The sequence below is a fragment of the Cyprinodon tularosa genome, unplaced genomic scaffold (assembly GCF_016077235.1).
Source record: "Cyprinodon tularosa strain WSP-4 unplaced genomic scaffold, ASM1607723v1 ctg106, whole genome shotgun sequence".
NCBI lineage: Eukaryota > Metazoa > Chordata > Actinopteri > Cyprinodontiformes > Cyprinodontidae > Cyprinodon > Cyprinodon tularosa.
In genome coordinates this window covers 2,542,927-2,561,974 of record NW_024037849.1, presented here as the reverse complement: position 1 = coordinate 2,561,974, position 19,048 = coordinate 2,542,927, and the positions used below count along the sequence as shown (strand labels likewise).

Here is a 19,048-nt window from a genome sequence, read left to right as displayed (position 1 = left end):
TCATGCCTTTTGACCAATTAACCAAAGAACAGCGAGGAATTCACTAAAGTTCACGCTCCCGAGATTCAGCTCAACATTTCCGTGCGTCTATATGCGTTTAAATGGTCAACTTTACTCCCCTTCTACAGCTGAAAGAAAATAAGAGGAGCGGATAGTTACCTTTCTGTCGCACAGGCATGGTGACCGACGCAGCCCTGCTCGGACAGCTTGGGTTAGTGTTGGTGCGTGTTTTTTTTTTTTTTTTGTGACAGATGTGCGCGTCCTGCCGCTGCCTTCCTCCAAAATGGGACACCGAACCGTCGCCGCAACAGCCAGCAACAATTGGCCGTTTAATAAGTAAAAAAAAAAAAAACAAGCAAACAAAAAGAAAACAACAACGACAAAACACGGATGTAGTCAAGCGTTTACTTTTACGCCTGAACTTAGTACCCGCAGAGTCCTACTGGTTACGCCTGTTTGGTGTTTTGCGTCTTTCACTTTAAGTCGGTCTGTTCGGTCAAACTAGTTCTCCATTTCTTCACTCAGGTGTCTTAACGTGGTCCAACCGGTTTCCCGTGGGATAAACACACACTCGTCACTGAACACTGTTGAAGAGGCTCTTTATAAGGAGCTTGTGTGTCTTATTGTGATGATAAACAGCTATATTGTGCGCTGTAGATAAACGCCCGGTCTATTCCAGGGTGTGCTGAATCCACACCTAATCCACTCAGAGGAAAAAAGATTTGGGTTTTACTGATATATCTGACTCTTAGCTGCATTAGAGAAAGGCTCAGAAAGCTGCCTTCCGTGTCCCAATTGTCTTTGGTTCATGCAAAGCAAAGGTTGTATGGATTTATGTTGAATGGGCGAAAAAGGCAAAGTTGGTCAAATTGAAATGTTACAGGTGTAATCCCAGCAGCAGCCTAGGCATGTTCATTCCCGCGTGGGTTTAGAGGTAATGAAAATGTGTAGTGTGATTAGATTAAATCCAACATCTAGCCACAGCATGTCGACTGGATTGTCGCAACAAAGTTTATACACCTTCTTTGTATGTGTGCAAAAAAAATTTTTCCTATTCATTTGGTAATTTTGTGTCAAAAATGAAATGCTTTAAAGTCTAATACCATAAATCACACTCAGTAAATCTTATTATTTGTAAAGGGAATGTTTACCCTTTTTGACAAAATATCTATTTGAATATTTACATTAATACAGTGATTATTTTCATTAGTCAGATGTTTGTTCAGTATGTTCAGTTCATTTCAGTTATATTTATTTTTCTCTCAAATGTATAAATAAAACCAAGAACATCACAGAAAACTAAGCGTTGGTTTGAATGACCTACTTGTATACTTCAGGTTTCACAAAATATGCACACATTTTTATCAAAGTTTCTTAATCAATCTAATTGCGCATAATTAACTTTAATAATTATCCCAATGATTATATTTTCAAACCAGTATCTCATTTTGACTTTTGAGTAAAACTGAAATAAACTTGCTACTATAATACTTAGATTATCCTATAAATGGCAAAGGACAAGTATAGAATTCCCCAAAGCACGTATGAACAAGTATCAACTTTGTTAGAGATATATAGAGTATTTCTGTGCATTACATGGAACACATTTAATGTTAAACATTTCAATACATTTCTTATTTATGGTGTCGCAGTGTGTAGCAATTTTGCCTTTACCTGGATTTGATTCCTGACCAAGGGTCTCTCTACATAAAAGGGTGGAGCTAGATGGGGGGCTAGGTGTGGCCATGGCCAACCTTAGACAATCATTGGCCACCCCTGTGGCCACTCCTATGATTTTTTTTTTTACCTCTTACACAGATGGTGACAGCAGTAATACTCTTAAATGGAATATTCAATTTTAATTTTTCATATATTAATAATGACTTTACAACAAAAACATTGCAGTTGTTTATGCACACCAATATACTAACATTAAAGACGATAAGTACAGAATTCGTGCTATTTTCAGAACTAGATTTTGTGTTATATAAAGAGAAAATGATGCATCTCTGTAGGTCATCTAGGAGTCTGCCATGAAGTCATTGATAAATAAATAATTTATGTAGATATTAGTACTTGTAAATATCAATTTTATGCAGAATAATTATTGATAAAAGTAGGTAAGTAATGACGATGGAAAAGATGTTCGCCCCAGAACTCAAACCTGAAAGAATTTTTATCCACTATACCATTTACCTAGAAAGCGTGATTGTTTAAATATATGCATCTATTTGTCAACAAGGGCTGTAGGAAAGTGTAGTTTGTCTTTATTGAGAACAGTGTAGATTGACCCTGAGGTTCTGGCGCCTATCCACTTTTGGCCACCCCTATCTCTACATTGGTTATTACCTGGCCACTCTTATAATAATTTTCTGGCTACGCCTCTGTCTACATGGAGTTCCGCCTGTGCGAGTGAAAGTTCTCTCCAGGTCACCTTCCCACGGTCTTGAACCATGACTTAGGTTGATTTGTGTCTCTAAATTGTCCTTAGGTGTGAGTGTCTGTGTGCATGGTTGTATGTCTCTATGTGTCTGTGTTGCGCGGAAACAGACTGGTGATCTGTCTTTTGTGTACCCCACCTTTTACCCATAGACTTTTGGAGATAGGCACCAGATGGATGGATGGGTCAACAAGGGAGGAGATTTGTAGAGGACCTAAATGCAGAGATGGAGGCAAAGATGGTTTCAGATTTAATGATGAGGTTGGTGGCAACAGAAGCATAAATACAGAAATACCAAACCAGGAAAAACAGGAACCAGAACAGAGGGCAACACAAAATTCATGAGGGAATGAAGATAATCCAGTAATGAGTAATTGCAGAGGAAGCATATATGTGGCAAACAGAGCAAAGAAGGTAGTAATCAACTGCTTGGGAGCAGGTGCGGACAGAATTGCTAGAAGGGAGCTAGGGGAAAGGAAAGTGTCAAAAGGGGGCAGCAGAGAGTGGTTAAATATAACTACACTAAACAAAAATATAAACACAACACTTTGGGTTTTGCTCCCATTTTTTTATCATATGAATCCAAAGATCTAAAACTTTTTCCACACACACAATATAACCATTTTCCTCATATATTGTTCACAAAGCAGTCTAAAGCTGTGATAGTGAGCACTTCTCCTTTGCTGAGATAATCCATCCCACCTCACAAGTGTGCCATATCAAGATGCTGATTAGGTACCATGGATAAAAGGCCACTGTGAAAGGTGCAGTTTTATCAATTCAGTTCCATTCAGTTTATTTCTATAGCGTCAATTCACAACACATGTCATCTCAAGGCACTTTACAGTTCACCAGATCATACAGGATTCAAAGTTTTCTATCTAAGGAAAACCAGTTGATCGCATCGACTCATTGACTCCGATGCAATCCCTCACACTAAGCACGCTTGTAGTGACTGTGGAGAGGAAAAACTCCCTTTTAACAAGAACAAACCTCCAGCAGAACCAGGCTTAGTGTGAACGGCGAGCGCCCATCTGCCGAGGCCAACTGGGGTTCAAGGAGACAAAAGCAGAGATATAAAAAGCAACTGTAAAAGGCGGCCCCATCCTGAAAACACACAACCAGGCAGACGAGCTCTGAGACAACTACCATTTTAAAGGATGAAGAGAGTACATCCAGCCAGTCACAGTCAGAGAAACAGGACTACACTGGAAAAAGAGGCCAATCCTCAACATCTATAAACAAGGATGTTGATGGCAGCAGCACAGCTGATATTACTCTGATGAGGTGAAGCTACTATGAGAAAAGGCAGAGAGAGCATAACATTTGAGATTAAACTAACAGATTCAGCAGAGTGGAAGAATAGAGATAGAATGAAGCAAAATTAGGAAATACGTGTCCTTTTTTCCTCCAGAAGTCTAAGCCTGTAGCAGCATAACTATAGAGATAGCTCAGGATAACCTGAGCCACTCTAACTATAAGCTTTATCAAAAAGGAAAGTGTGCTATCACACAGCACAATAGCACATATGTTGCTGGGAGCAGGAATGTCAATCAGACCTGTGCTGAATGTTCATTTCTCCATCATAAGCCATCTTAGAGCCATTTTAGATCTATGAGTTCATCTAAAAAATACAGGAGCAAAACCAAAATGGTTGTGTTTATATTTTTTTTATTTAGAAAATAACTTATATATCTGACACTAAATGGAACTGAAACTAATGGCTTAGAATACACAGGATTACATAAATAAAAGTTTTACTAAAAACACAAAGTGAAAACTTGACCTCTGCTATAATGTAGCCCAGGGGTCTGCAACCTGTGGTCTTGGAGCTGCAATTGACCACTATGTATTCTTCTATGTATTTTCTTCTAATGTAAAAGTAGCATTTTAACTAGCACATAGATTGGTAAACCACCACTAACAATTGAACTACAGTTCTAACTGTAGAATTAAAGGAATTAAAAGAGATCAAAACTACAAGATTTAAGATCCTGTATGCAAGGCATATTTAGTTATGTCTATCATGAGCCAGCCACACATATAAAGGCTGCAGTTGAATGCAGGTCATAGTCTCTGGTATTGTTATTGATCCAGTCACAAGAGTTTATTGACTGCTTTGGTGGGTGAACAAAATTTCCCTTTCTGTTTTTCACACACTTACACACTTATTCTACCATTAGAGTGGGTAGAAATACATGCATCATTATATAAGTGGGTTGGTTATTTGGAATACAGAAGTACCATTTCTGTTTAAAGCTAGTGTGTAAAAGACAGACTAAAGGGGAACTGGAACAAAAGGACACCATTCAGATTATACGTGGGTGTGAGTAGGTGTGTGTGTGTGTTTGTGCATAATGGTTAACTCTATTGTTCATTGTCAGCCTGTCTCAGAGTGAGAGTTGTTCTATGGACAGCATTGATGCCAGGGGAGCACTGGGGAATGGTACAAGTCAGAAAATATATATTTAAAAAATAGGATTTTGACATATTCAGTAAAGGGGAAAAGAGAGTATCTGCAAGTACTTGCAGCTTTTGAAGGGGTTTAAATGGAAAGTTACAGCCCTTCTTATGTTAAGTATGGTGAAGTTCTGGTTGGGTTTTTAGGGTTTTTGTCCTATTGGATGGTTAAGGACCTGCTCATTTTCCGTTCTTCTGTAGATTTTCTGCCAAAGAATGACCCTTTTTAGCTCCATCCATCTTTCCAACTTTCAACGTTTCTGAAAAAGGACCAAATTATCATAGCATGGAAACGTAACTGCTATCCATTACCATCACCTAAATGGCTGAGAACTTTAACCAGGACTCGTTACTCAACAAATGTTTTCCTTTTTGCCACTACCCCATAAAGCCCATTTTATGGAGTGTATAATAGAGTTACTCTCATGAGTTGTAAATCTTAACAGCTCACCCATAGTTAACTTTGCTTGTTTATGCAACTAATGCTCTCTCCCTGTAACTGATGGAAAGAGATCCTTTATCCAGTGGTGGATGGGGTGAGGTTTTGAGCTTGCTCTGCAGACGTGAGACCGGGACACCTTGCAGCCATTTTGCCACCTATTACGATCCCTGGAAAACAAAGTATTCTATAGTCAAGGAGAGGACTTTTGTCTGACACCCAACACTTTGACCAAAAAAGTCCATCAAAAGAGAAACATTTCATAAAAACAATCAAATGTCTCACAAAAAAGTACCCAAAAAAAGCTCTTGCAAGGTTTAGTGAGAGTTTAGTCATTAATCAGTTTATCAATGGTTCTTAAGAGAGCTTTGTATAAATTAATGTTAACAAACCAACAGTGAACTAAGGCTAAATTGTAAAGACGAGTGACTCATAATTCCTTAACAAAAGGGTCAGGCTGATTGAAGTTATGGAGAAAACACCCTACCTTGTACATTTCATTTGGAAATAGGTACATATAATTTAACAAATTATATTTACATTGTCTGAAGATAAGATATTGAACACTGATAACATCCATCAATCATCTCCCACTTCATATGTCAGGGTTGCAGTGGGGCTAATGCTTATGTCCAGCACTCTATATGCAAAATGCAGAGTACACCCTGGACAGGTTGCCAGTCCATTATACATGTTTGTTGGACTGTGGGAGGAAACTGGAGTACCCGAAAAGAACCCAGAAATGGATGGGGAGTACACAAAAACTTCATGTAGAAATACCCTGGGTTAGGAATTGAACCCAGGACCTTCTTGCAGTGCTACAAGCTTGTATAAAAGTTCTGCATCATGAAGCTTGATGCTGATAGCAATTCCATGGAATTCCCATTAAAACATAAGCAGATCTGGATCCCTACAAAGGTAAGGTTTTAGTACAGCCAACTTAAAAGTAGCAAGCCAGACTGTCCCTGAGTATTAGATATTTGTCTTTAAGTATTACTCTAAAATTGAAAGCAGTAAATAAGCAATTATCCCAATGTGGAACTTTAATAAACATTCTTTTGGTTTTGGTGTGATATATAAAAATATAGATGCACAATTTTGAACTGACTGGTCTGTCCCTTCAGGGACTGTTTCTGATGCAGGGGGATGAACTGTCCCTTTCTGATCCACAGCTCAGATAACTGTCAAGAAAGGCTAAGACGGATGGATCAGAAGGGATAAAGAAGTTTCCAGGTTGTTAAACTAATGGAGTGATAGACAAAGGAGCATCTGTTCAAGTAAAATCCACAGCAAAGGAAATCTTATCCTCTTTATTCTGTTTTATTTCAGGATTTTGTGCTTATATAATTTACTTTCTTCCTGTCTTTATCACCCTCTGCTTAGTATTTATTTTCTCAAATGTCATTTACCATGTATATCCCTGCCTTTCATTAACTAATATTCACCTTTTACTTTATCATCTTTTATCTAGTTATATCTCTGAATCAGCTCTTTTTAATCTATGCCTCCTTTTCTATTCTCTTTTGACCTTCCTCACTTTATTTTTTAAAATCAAAACGTGAACAGAGAGATTCTGAACATCTGTGCTCCATAAAACAAAGAAGGCAATGCACCATAAGAACCAAACATTACCAATATTGACATTTTTATTATTTGTACAATAGAGACTTTAGTACATTATTCAAAACACTTCTTATATATTGAAAAAATGGTATGTCCTGAAGCCCAAAATGGCTTCAGTATAATCGCTGCACAGCATTTTTTCTGTTTTATACATATAATTTTTTTTGTAAAAACTGTATCTTAAATAGTATGTACAGGTAGTGTCTGCAAAATGCATTCTAAACACATGATATATATTATATATACTTTAGCAATTGCATTTCTTCTCGCATTGATACTCAAACTTAAAACTGGAAGGATTTCAACTTGCATGTGCAAATAAATAAATAAATAAATAGTTCTGTAAGATCGTCACTAAAATTTGTCCAACTTATAACTTGACAGTATTTCTCACCTCGGAGGTCAAAGTACATTGTCACACTACAGAAGAAGCAGCATTCAAGTTGGGTACGTGTTAAGTACTGCAGAAAGCATGAGTACATTCACAATTAATATGAGTAATTTTAAATTATATTTCATTCACAGTTTATATACAGTAAAACTGTCTTCATTTGTTCATCTCTTATATCATCTAAACACATAGAAAATGGGTGTTTCTTTATTTTCATATACATATATATATTATGTATTTTTATAACACAAATTCACAATTACAGTAGAAATACAATTTTTTATACAAGTTTTGGATAGTACATGTGTAGGTCTTCAAGTCACATTGTGTGTACTTCAGTCCATATCTTTGATACAAGTGTCTTTACAAAATATCACAATTTTTGAGCAAAGCTAAGATATATCAATGTATTTAGAAAGAATTACCTGAAACATAGAGTAAAAAATAATTATATTATCAAACATTTGTCTCTTTTCACATAATAATTTTCAATATTTCAAACTTTAAATAGGGTTCAATCTCTCAACCACAATATTTAAACTGTGCCATGTTGTGTCCTTATGAAAGTGTGAAGTTTCTTAGAGGGAAATTGACACAAAATGGGGCACAGGTAAGTAAGGTGAAATATGCAGTTGATAAAAATATTACCATAAGGCATAAAACATAATATATTTTTTTATTGTTATATTTGTCATATCAATATAACTCTGTAAATATGACCACCACTCTTTGGCCAAAAATTTCCAACATCAAGTTCTCCAAAACACATTTTGCTTCTTATCCTTTCCGTTTTTTTCTCTAAATCTTAAATGTCACACTTTGGGCAACACATGTTTGAGTGAAAATTGAAGTATACTGTGCATTTCAAATATCCACACCCCTTGTAGTTTCACATTTTGTCCACATTACAACCACCATCTTCAATATTAGAAGGATTTTAGGATAGGTTTACAAAAAGTTATGTACTGAAGAAATATGATACAAAGTTTTTTCAAATATTTTTCATTTACAAAAAATCTACAACGCTTTCTTCAGGGCTGGAAACTTAGTCTATCAAGTACAATTCTTCTAATCTATAAGGAAGTTTGTGGTTGTAACGTTAAATATGGAAACGTTTAAGGGGTAGGAATACTTTTGTGAAGGCACTGTAACAACAAACCCTTTGAGATATAGTTCAGCTAACAAGCTTAGCACTGAATCCAGATTTAAGTTTAAGTCTAATCCAGGCCAATGTAAAATGTATCTCTGTTATTCTGAACCTGTGTGAACAAACAGTTCACACAATTATCTATAATTTTTACTTCTCAAAAACATTTTTTTTTTATTCTGGAGATGGAAGAAGACAGGACTTTCCTTTCAAACATCAGCACAGTTGCCTTCACTGCTGTAAAGGAATAATAATTTGTCTTCTGTGATGAGCCTAAGATACAAATTGGGTGCTGTAATGCAGCAGTGCACAGGGCGTACAAATGTACTATAGGAGTGCAGGGGCACAGGGTATTTGTTAAGTGAATGGCAGTATGAGTGTAAACATTAGCATGAATTGTACAGTAGATGGCACTAGAGGACAAGGTTGGCTCAGCTGCAAAAGCTCAGTGGGCTGAGCATTAAAAATATTGCTTTTAGCTCTTTTCAACACAGCTAGCAAAAGTGTTTCAACAGAAAAAATATCAGCAATGATATTTTATGAAAAGGGTTTTCTATTACAGTTGAAATAGTGGTGTGCTTTGGAAAAAAAAGCTATATAGAAATTATCCCTGTGCAATAACAGGAAAAAAAATAGAATAGAGCTTAATACAGTTATATTAATCATAAGCTTTTAGAGCTTTCTGCCAGGGTCCAATTAAGAGTGCAACTCATGAAAGCCAGATCTTTATATATGTACAAAAAGGCAAAATGTTATCTGTACATTGGAGGCGAAATTAGTTGGCACAACACAATATGAGACAAAAAAAAAGATAATAACAAAGAACAAAGTAAATAAAATAATAATAATAATAAAAAAAAAAAACGTTAATGGGAGAAGACATAACAATTAAGAACAAGGCAATAAACGTGATGCTACACATTCATTTTCAACCAATACATAGCAAGGGGGAAAAAAAGAAAAGGTTAAAAAAAAATCCTTTAAACTGACTTGGCAAAAACAGAAAAAATGGAAATCTGATTAGCTGATGAAATAACTTTCTCATTCAAAACCAACCAAAATATCCAAACTGCAGCAGCCCTGAAGGAACTCAAAAAGTGTTGCATCCTCTCATGGTCTGTCCATCCATCGATCAGGCCCCTGACCTCCGGTGAAACGATGAGAAGATATGTCTCCCATGGTACATTTGGCACTAGTATTTGCCTTTGGTCCAGCAATAGGCAAACATATGTCTGTGTGTTCCTTTAAAAAGGTTACAAAAGAAAGAAAAAGGCGGCTCATATGTCAGCTCCACAAGCCTCCAGCAGAGTTGAGTGGAGATGAGTAGAGGTGGGAGGTGGATCTGTTTATTATAAAACTATTTCTATCGCGTGCTGCTGTCTCTCAGAACCACCAAGTCCACTGTCCGAGGGAAACTCTTCAGCAGGGAGACGGCTGTCTCGTGCTCCATGTGTAAAAAACTATGTCCATTAGCCTGCAAGGCAAACACGCAGCACAGTCAACAGCATGTGTGTGTGCTCGCATTCGTGTATAGAGGTATGTGTTCTGCAGATTTTCCATACACATGTCAATGTGTGAGTGTTTGTGGAAGGATGGAGGGTCACTGCCATCATTATCTCAGTAACACATCACTGTTGGGGGAAAAGAGAGAGAAGAGGAGGAGCTACACAGTCATGCTGTAGAAAGAGAAGGGGTAAAGACAAAAAGGGTTTTTAGATGAGTTCATCCAGCTAAACTGTACATCTTTTGGAGTGAAGATAAGAGACAACAGAGAGGAGGAGAAAACAAAGATTATAATTTACTGTAGATAAATCTTACACTGTAAAAGGCTGACATCTTATCTTGAGTCCCCACAGAGGCCTGGTCTAATTGGCTTGACTTTCTATAATTTATATTCATAAATATCAAGGAATTAGAACTTATATTTGTCCTGATTTGTATTTAATAGTTTAGTTTGAATGATTTAGAAATTAGTTTTCATCCTGAGATATAATATTGTATACCGGTAATATTTATATAGAACATTTTACCATTTATAAGGTGGAAAATCATTTAGTGTCGTTTACTTGTGGTATCACCATACATATGTACTGGTTAGCAGTATTAAGTTTTCCTAAGCTTTTATTGTTTAAATTTTTAAAACTTTAAATTTTAATGGAATGTCCGGGAATTTCGTTAGTTGGACAAAAATGTTTTCCGGTTCTTTAAAGAGTAGAGGAGGGAGGTCTCTCAATTCCCCAATTGTTGCTGCACACTGTCACTCAGCTGGCTAAAAAACAGATCAGGAAACATCAGAAGGTTATATATTTTTGGTTGTGTATGAAGAGCAGAATGGCCAAATTATATCTTTCTCTATAAGCGCTCATGTTTTTTAAACATAGTTTTAGGGTAACATTTGCATCAAAAAAAAAAAAAAAGTAAATCTGTCATTGTGTTTTGTTTTGTTTTTTTTTATAATTGGTTATCATTTTGAAATCAGAAGATTTTTATTTGTGGATAATTAGGATTAGATTTTGTAACTCTAAAAGATATGTAAAATGGGGAGTTTACCATTTTGCATAACTTTGTTACCACTTTCAGTAAAGAAGGTTCTTCTTAAGGCATCCCATCTGATCCCAAGCGTAGATTAGATTCCCATTAAGATAAACAAGACAAACATTATTTTTAGATATCCTGAGCAAACTGAGCTTCAGATCCTTGTCTGATTATTCTTCTGAATTTCATATGAATTACAGCCACTAGCTGGTCAATTAGAATAGCACATATATTTTATAGGAACACTTTCCCTAAAATCCTCACCTATGTTCAAAAGAATCTTTCAGTTTAAATAGAATTTTGAGGTGAGCATTTCGTGGCCATAGTGAAAGTTTTGGATGCTGGAGTTGTTATCCCTATAATCACGTCATTTAACCTGCTCCAAGCACTGAGCTTTAATGATCATGCAGTGGTTGGGGCAACTAAAAGCCAACTACCATGCATTAAAATATCATCAGCAGGAGAAAGATGTGCCTTGTCAACTGATAAATACATATTCAAGCTAAACATAGTTTTGTTTTAAAAATTATAATTTTGTATCAATGTCCTAGAAGTAAATTTGAAATAATTCATGCTTTTTTTTTTTTTTGTCATGCTCTCAGACCACTGATTATCCACTGATACAGATATCATTGAATAGAAAAACCAAATATATTTTTTTAATTTTAATAGTAGACAGCATTTACTTTCTTTTAAAGGTTTATATATATAATATATATAATATAATAAATGTGCCTTATGACAGCAAACAGATTTGAGCACTGACTTTTGAGTCTAATTTAAAGCGAAAATGATTGAAGTGTATTCTATTGTAGGAACTAGAACAAGTTTTAGACTTAACTTTAAGGTTTTTAAGTTCTAATTGCAATTGTTTATTCAGACAAGTCTAATGATAAAAACAAAAATGAAACAGTCAGGGGGAGAAAGCTCATGCCAGATATCTGTATGATAATGATACAGAGGCAGAATATAAAGCAGCATGATGCATTTGTCTTTTTACATGTAATATGAACAGAAGTATAAAGATTGAATGCAAAATTATTTTACAAAATACAAAAAAACATATTTTTTTTATTTGTTGGTTAAAGTCCTAACTTGATAGGATTTTGTTCTATGGATGAAACATTAGAAAATACTTTATGTCCTGCTGAATACCCTGCCTCCTTATTGGAAAAAGGTCGGATGATGCTGACTGTAGTCTGACGAGTGGGAGGATGTTACCTGTAGTATCTTGTCTCCAGGCTTCAGTGCGGAGGCAGCAGGCCCGTCATGCTGTACCCTAGTAACAAAGATACCCTATAAGTCAAAATGATACACCGTTAGGACTACACAGGGACACAATGGTTTAGAATCTTTGCCTTTCTCATGCTTATCTCAGTATTCAACCCAACCCCATACACGAAAAGATTTATTAAACAGAAATAAGATTTCTCCCAAAACAAAATAAAAAATAAAATAAAAAAAATTATAAACCGCAGGTTATAAATTGGAAAAGGAATAAAAAAAGGATTACACATATCATACTTTTTTTTAGAACCGTGTTAGCATTTTCAAAGGTAAAGGATTTCTTTTTTTTCTTGTAGAGAAGAGGTTCCCAACCCTGGTTTTAAAGTAGTGGTTTTCCAACTCAGTCCTCAGCACCTACTGTCCTCAATGTTTTACGTAGTTCCCTACCTCCACACACATCTGACTTAAATAAAATGTTGATTAGCAGGCCCCTGCTGCCTGTGGTCACTGCTGAGGAGGGAATGCAGGTTTGCTGGAGCAGAGACACATCTAAATCATACAGGAGAGTGGGTTCAAATACCCTTGCCCTGCATGTTTTAGTTTTAGTAATTTCAAGCAAAATTTAATCTCAGAGTTACTCATGGGAAATTTTTCAAAGAAATTGTATAGTTATTGATAGTTGTAGGCAGGAAGGACATCCTGTAGCGGTCTGTCTCGCAACGGATCTGGAAAAGCCTCTGACTGAAGACACTGCTATCCTTTAAAATTCTGATGAAGAGGATGCTCACTGTTGTCCATATTGTTCTTCACTTTATGAAGGATTTGTCTTTGTGAAAATATATCCATTGGTCCTAGAAGTGTTCCTAGACAGAGCCGGCCTCCTTTATTAACTTGGTGAGCTTTTTTAAGTCATTAGCTCTAATACCGTTACCCCAAAAGATGATAAGAGAAGAGATTGCACTCTCCACAACACTTAAAGAAAATATGTTGCATCTAGTTGCAAACTCTGAATGACCTTAGCTTCTCTAGAACAGCCCCTCTTCTTGTAGACAGCTTCACAGTTGTGTCACCAGTCTATTTTGTTTTCCAAGTGAACACCAAGGTATTTACATTCCTCTCTTAACTCCACTTCTCCCATTATGTTAGTAGGATTCAGCTTGTTCTTGTTTCTTCTGAAATCTACAATCATCTCCCTTGTTTTGTTGACATCCAGGAACAGATTATTGTTTCCACACCGTTTCACAAAGTGTTTCACCAGTTCCTGGTACTCAGCTTCTTGTCCATCTTTGATGCACCCAACTATTACTATTAGTCCTCCGAGAATTTCTGCAGAGAAAAGACTGCTTAATTAGAGAGTTGACTAGTCTGTCTAACAAACTGTGGTCTTTTTGTTGGGTAGTTTTTGATCCAGGCAAAAATTTGTTGATGCCTCCTCCTAAGTCATGGAGTTTCTAATAAAGTAAGTCAGGTTGAATTGTGTAAAATGCACTGAAGACATCAAAGAACGTGATCCTCACAGTGCTGTCTCCCTTGTTTAAATGACATTGGGTTTGTTGAGGCAGATCTATGATGATATCTTGAACTCCAACTTCACAGTGATAAGCATACTGCAGGGTTCTTGATTGCTGCTTGCTTGCTCAGTTGAACCAATGTCTCTCCAGGACCTTCATGATGTGTAATACAAGGGCAACAGCTCTATATTCATTGAGGACTTTTTAAAACGAGTTTTCATTGGTACAGTAGGTAGAAGAACTGTCCACTGGGTCAGGCTAGTAGAATCCCACAGAACTGCTCTGCAAAGGCCATCAGGACTCTACTGTAGGGCTGGCACCATCTTGACCTGGTGATTTATTGCAATTCTGTCTTTCCAGGTTCCTCTTTATTTGACTTCTAGAGACAGATAGTTGGGAGGCGTGGGTGGAAGCACCATCTTCTGATCTGGCTGAGAAAAATCTCAAAGAAGCAGGAGTCAATGGCAGGGGTGGAAGATGAAATATTTGATATAACAGAGAAGCTTTGGGTCAAAGAGGGCAGGATGACTGTGGGTAAGACAGAAGAATGCTGAGCTTGTTCCTGAACTGAACCGATTGACGAATGTATTTAGTTTGTTAGCTCTATCGGGAGTTTTATCTGTATGATCATCCTTTTGCTTGAAACCTGTGATCATCTTCATCCATGACTGTGCATCTATGATATTGTTCTGCCGAAGCTTGCTTTACAGCCTTTTCCTGTGTGCCTCCTTGCTTTCTCATATCTTGACCTTAAGTTGCTTCTTTATACTCCTTAATAATAACCAGTCTCCATTCCAGAAGGCTTGTTTTTTCTTATTAAGCAGTTCCTTCAAATCACTTGAGATCCATGGTTAACATTATTATTTTGGAAGAATTTCACTGCTCTAGTAGGAATGGTGTTATTCCAGAGAGAAGTTTATGTAGTCAGTCACACACTCAGTCATTGCCTTAATTTCCTCTCCAGAGGCTGACACAGTGCATCCCAGTATGCAGCCTAAAAACAATCTTGCTTTGCTTCTTCAGCTTCCTGTGACCATCTTCTTATATTATTATTTTGAATGCTGGTTGTCTCTTCTAAAGGGGCAAAAACTCTGAGCAGAGTAAAACAAGATTGTGATACAATTTCCTAAGAAGAGGTCTTAGTGCAGAGATGTACATTAGCAGCCATTGAAAATGGGCCTTGCCAGTCAAATGCCATCTGAATGGCAGCCCACTTCCCTCCAACTCCCAGCAAAATCCCATCCAACTACCAGCAACTGGAGTGAACCCCTCTTGCATACTTTTTTAATTTGACTACAACCTTTCACTGAATTACATGATCAGACCAGGAGTTAACACTTCTTTTTAGATCTTAATGTCCACAAATCATGACAGAAAGAATATTTTATATCAGAGTCCATTTAGCAGAGCTACTTCAATGTGCAGCTACGTTAAGCAGCTGGATTCTAGAATGATGACCTCCTCAGCAGATGTTAAGTGCAGCAGAAGCCTAATAATTACTTATTCATATGTAAGTCAGGTGTGTGGCAGCAAGGAGTCTCATAAACCCTGCTGGACAGGGGTACTTGGAACAAGGTTGGGAACCACTGAGAGATGGTTTGTAATATGTTCTCATTCATGGTCGGGAGGGAATACTGCCCCGTATGTTTTAGGTGTCTCTTTGTTTTAGCTCACTTTATTCAAAAGGTTGCATGAACACCTCAGAAGCTGCAGAAGCCTGGCAATCATTCACCTATATAAGACAGGTGTGTGGCAGCAAATAAACACCTAAAGCATGCAGGGCAGTGGTCCAGGTGAGGACCAGTATTGAGAACCACTGGACTAGAACTTAAAATGCAGCAAATTAAACAAAAAAGAATATACTTAAATAATATAAGAAGAAAATAGCTGTCTGATGGGTTTTGACTTTTAAAATAAAAAAAAATACATATCACCAGTAACACCCCCCCTGTTTTTCTCAATTACCCAAGGCAGAGATTGTAAAAACACCAACATCTTTTCACCGAGAGTTGAAAGATGTTTTTGAACACAGATGTGTCAGACAATGCAGCTGTATCACTCCATGTGGTTCAACAGGCAGCTTACATGTTGAGCACAGATTAGTAAGCTACACATATAAATGTGCCATTGAGGAGTGAACAAGAGAACCAAAAACATAATGCAGTAGTGATGTGTGCAGCATCCAGGACACTACAGTAACTAAACAGCATTAGACACGAATAGGTATCAACTGTACCATGAGCCTCATACATACAGTAAGATATCTGAATGATCTTGTGACAAACCGGATTAATTTGCCATGCAGACTTTTGAAAAGACAACTCTCTGAGTCAATTCATATGTGATTGTATAAAGCTCATGGTATATATTAAGTGAATATGTTTTTAGCTGAGATAATGTGATATTAGAGACAACAGTTAAATAATTTGCACAGAAAAAACAAAACAATAAAAGTTGCACACAGAGCTACAACACTGAAATGTTCATAAAGGTAACACCGTGAAATGTTCATAAAGGTAACAATTTCTATTGTAATTTGCAAAGTTGTCCAACTTAAAACCCAGTGCTAAACCATTTTGATTTTTCTGACAGATACTATTCTTTTTTTGTCAACAATCTCCTTTAAGTCAGAATAGTTGATGACATTATTAAGTAAAAAATATATATATTTTTAAGAAAAAAAAATACATGTGGGGGATACTACACGAGTTATATAAGTATAGTTTGAGTAAAAAAGAAAACTTTTTTTTTTCATACAAAGCCTACATTCTCTATCTAGTCACTGGGGGAAAAAAACAGCAAACTTTCTTCTCACTGAGGTCTAATTAGCCAGAAGCTGAAACTAACTCAGTGGTTTAAGGAGCCTCTGCTAGCCTTTTAAAGTAAATTTTAGAGGATTATTGTTTGTTCTGTTCAGGCACTTATAAGGACTTCTAACGAGTGTTATCAATGAACCTGACAGTAAAAAATTTATTAGGTTTTAGATTTTACTCATAGATTAATTTTAATAGAATTTAAGTGACATTTTTACAGCTAGCATTTACACTCTATTTCTTATTAACCAGTTGTTCGTTAAAATACAAAATCCTTTTCAATGTAGGTGTACAATTATTCATTATTACAATTCTGTTCTATTCTATTATGTTCTATTCCCCTTATGTCAACCCAAAGCAAAAAACAAGTTTACAACTAGAGGGAGCTATCACACTACATTTTCTGCATTTTTGATTTTTGTAATGGGCTCTGTGCACTACTCCACTATTTTTTTTTTAACTTAAGGCATCTCTTTTGTTTCATGTTTTTTTCTGCTGAATTAATCCAGGTGTGCCTGACCTCAATAACCATGGTCAGACAGACCTGGATTAATCAGTTCAACCAGTAATGAAAAACAGGAAACAGAGGAGCTGCCTTAAGTTCAGGAAGTAGTGGAGTTATGCATATAGCCCATGAACTGTAGTTCTGATATATTATTTTGTGAACTATTTCTAATAATTCATACTCACGGTCTGGCCATTTTACCAAACCTAGTAGTCTTCTTTTAGATGATATTCAATGTTTGCAACATCAGGTGTAAAGATGTTTGCTATGCGGATCAATAAAACAGAATTCAATTAAGGTAGGGAGTTTTGCAAGTAAACCACTCCTAAAGTAAATTATCCCATAGTTTGATGCTGCTATTTTATTATGGCTGGTTTTCTATGGATGTTAAGCACTGTTAGTCATTTGACAAACACAGAAACTTTTAGTATTTGACCAATCCCTTTTGTGACTGGTGGATAACTTAACATTAGGTTTCTTTTGGCCTTCGTTTAAAACTGTTATCTTGATGCCCCTCTTCCATTAAGTCAGTTTTTGGTAGAGCGTAAAACTTGCAGTTATCTTATACACAGATTCTGTCGATAGAGTACTGTCCAAAGCTTCAGGTGTCTTTAAGACGGTTTTACATCCAGAAAAAGAAATTACACATATGTGAACCCTAAAGCATTTGGTTGCACTGAATATGCAACCAATATGATTTAGGTGTGTCCTAATAAAGGGTCCTAACAACATGCATCCAACACTCATATTTTTAATAAGAAATTAAATAATCCCTCATGCTCCTTCAACTTCACAATCTTCTATTTATAGTCTTAATATTTTTAAACCTTTTGTTCCAAAATGATAAAAAATTAAAATATTCTAACACTGTGAAAAAATGCTGCATAGATGATCTTCATATTCTCTTTATCACGGGATTTATAATTGGCAAATTAAAACTTGCAGAAAGCTTTATGGATACAAGTATATTAGCTCCTATAAAATAACTGCTTGAATCAGCAACATCCCCACCATCTTTATCTCAAGACAAAGGTTTTATTTCTACATTAATGGTTAGACTTAACAATTCGTCCCAGTGGCTATATGGAAAATTAATGTTTAAAGGACTCTCTCTTTACAAGCTTTTCTTGATAGCTACTGTAGGCTGTCTTGTCAGTTTTTGCTCAGAATAAAGTTTCACACCTTCCATTCCTGAATCAAAGCATGGAACATCTAAAATCCCCCACAGTGTCCCAGAACTAAGCAGGCAACTAAAAATAGCAAATGGAGCTTTTTGTGTGCAGCATCTCACGTCTTTAGACTGACTTAAGACGTGTGTTTCTAGGACAACTTGCCTTGTAGATCAGGCGTCTGGGATCTACAACCCCAACAGACTTTTGATGCAGACGCTGACAGGCTCAGTTACATTGATGAAAGAGTTTGGCATATGTTGTTAGATTTGTACAAGTCTGATGATGTTACAACTCAGTTGAAACTGTTGTGACTTCACTAAGCAGATAACAAACCACAGACCTATGGCTGCTGGATAGAAAAAAACCCCAATGCAATTCTTAGGTATCACTTTTAAAGGTTTTTCGAACTACTTCATAAATCTGAGTTAAATTTTCAAGAAATGCAGTCAATTTGTTCGTGTTTATGTGTTTTCACCAATTGCAACACAGTAACCTTATTTCAAGGACTGTTTTCAAACAGCAAAATCTAAACTGAGTTAACTAAGTCAGAATCTGCCTCACAGACAGAAAAAAGAAACACTGCGGTAACGAGCAGCAGTTTCCATAGCAACGCTGAAGTAAAGCGAAGAAGGCTGTGATTGGCTGACAGGCTGGGTCAGGTCGTACCATGTCGGAGGGTTTGAAGGGGTTCCCCTGGCCACTGATGCCACCAGAGATACTGAAGCCAAGGCCGGGGTTCTTCTCTATTCTCACACACAACTATGCAGGAAGAGGAGAGAAAAAAA

At 36.5% G+C, this 19,048-nt stretch overlaps 2 protein-coding genes across 16 annotated transcripts in view; both read right to left on the bottom strand.

The window, feature by feature from the left end:
* Positions 1–460, bottom strand: part of LOC119785015 (putative uncharacterized protein DDB_G0290521) — a 43,644-nt gene extending 43,184 nt beyond the window's left edge. Inside the window, exon 1 of the mRNA XM_038287391.1 lies at positions 160–460. Coding sequence (XP_038143319.1) covers positions 160–178 — 19 coding nt within the window. The 5' untranslated portion in view covers positions 179–460. The remainder of the gene's footprint in view (positions 1–159) is intronic.
* A 6,507-nt stretch (positions 461–6,967) lies between these two features.
* Positions 6,968–19,048, bottom strand: part of lrrc7 (leucine rich repeat containing 7) — a 153,602-nt gene continuing 141,521 nt past the window's right edge. For 10 of the 15 annotated variants that reach the window (XM_038287285.1, XM_038287294.1, XM_038287250.1 and 7 more), the window contains 3 exons: positions 18,930–19,022; positions 12,257–12,331; positions 6,968–9,974 (listed from right to left, as the gene is read on the bottom strand). In XM_038287285.1, coding sequence (XP_038143213.1) covers positions 9,864–9,974; positions 12,257–12,331; positions 18,930–19,022 — 279 coding nt within the window. In that variant the 3' untranslated portion in view covers positions 6,968–9,863. Of the gene's footprint in view, positions 10,177–12,256; positions 12,332–18,929; positions 19,023–19,048 lie in introns of all 15 variants that reach the window. The other 5 variants (XM_038287309.1, XM_038287316.1, XM_038287333.1 and 2 more) reach the window with 5 other exon arrangements.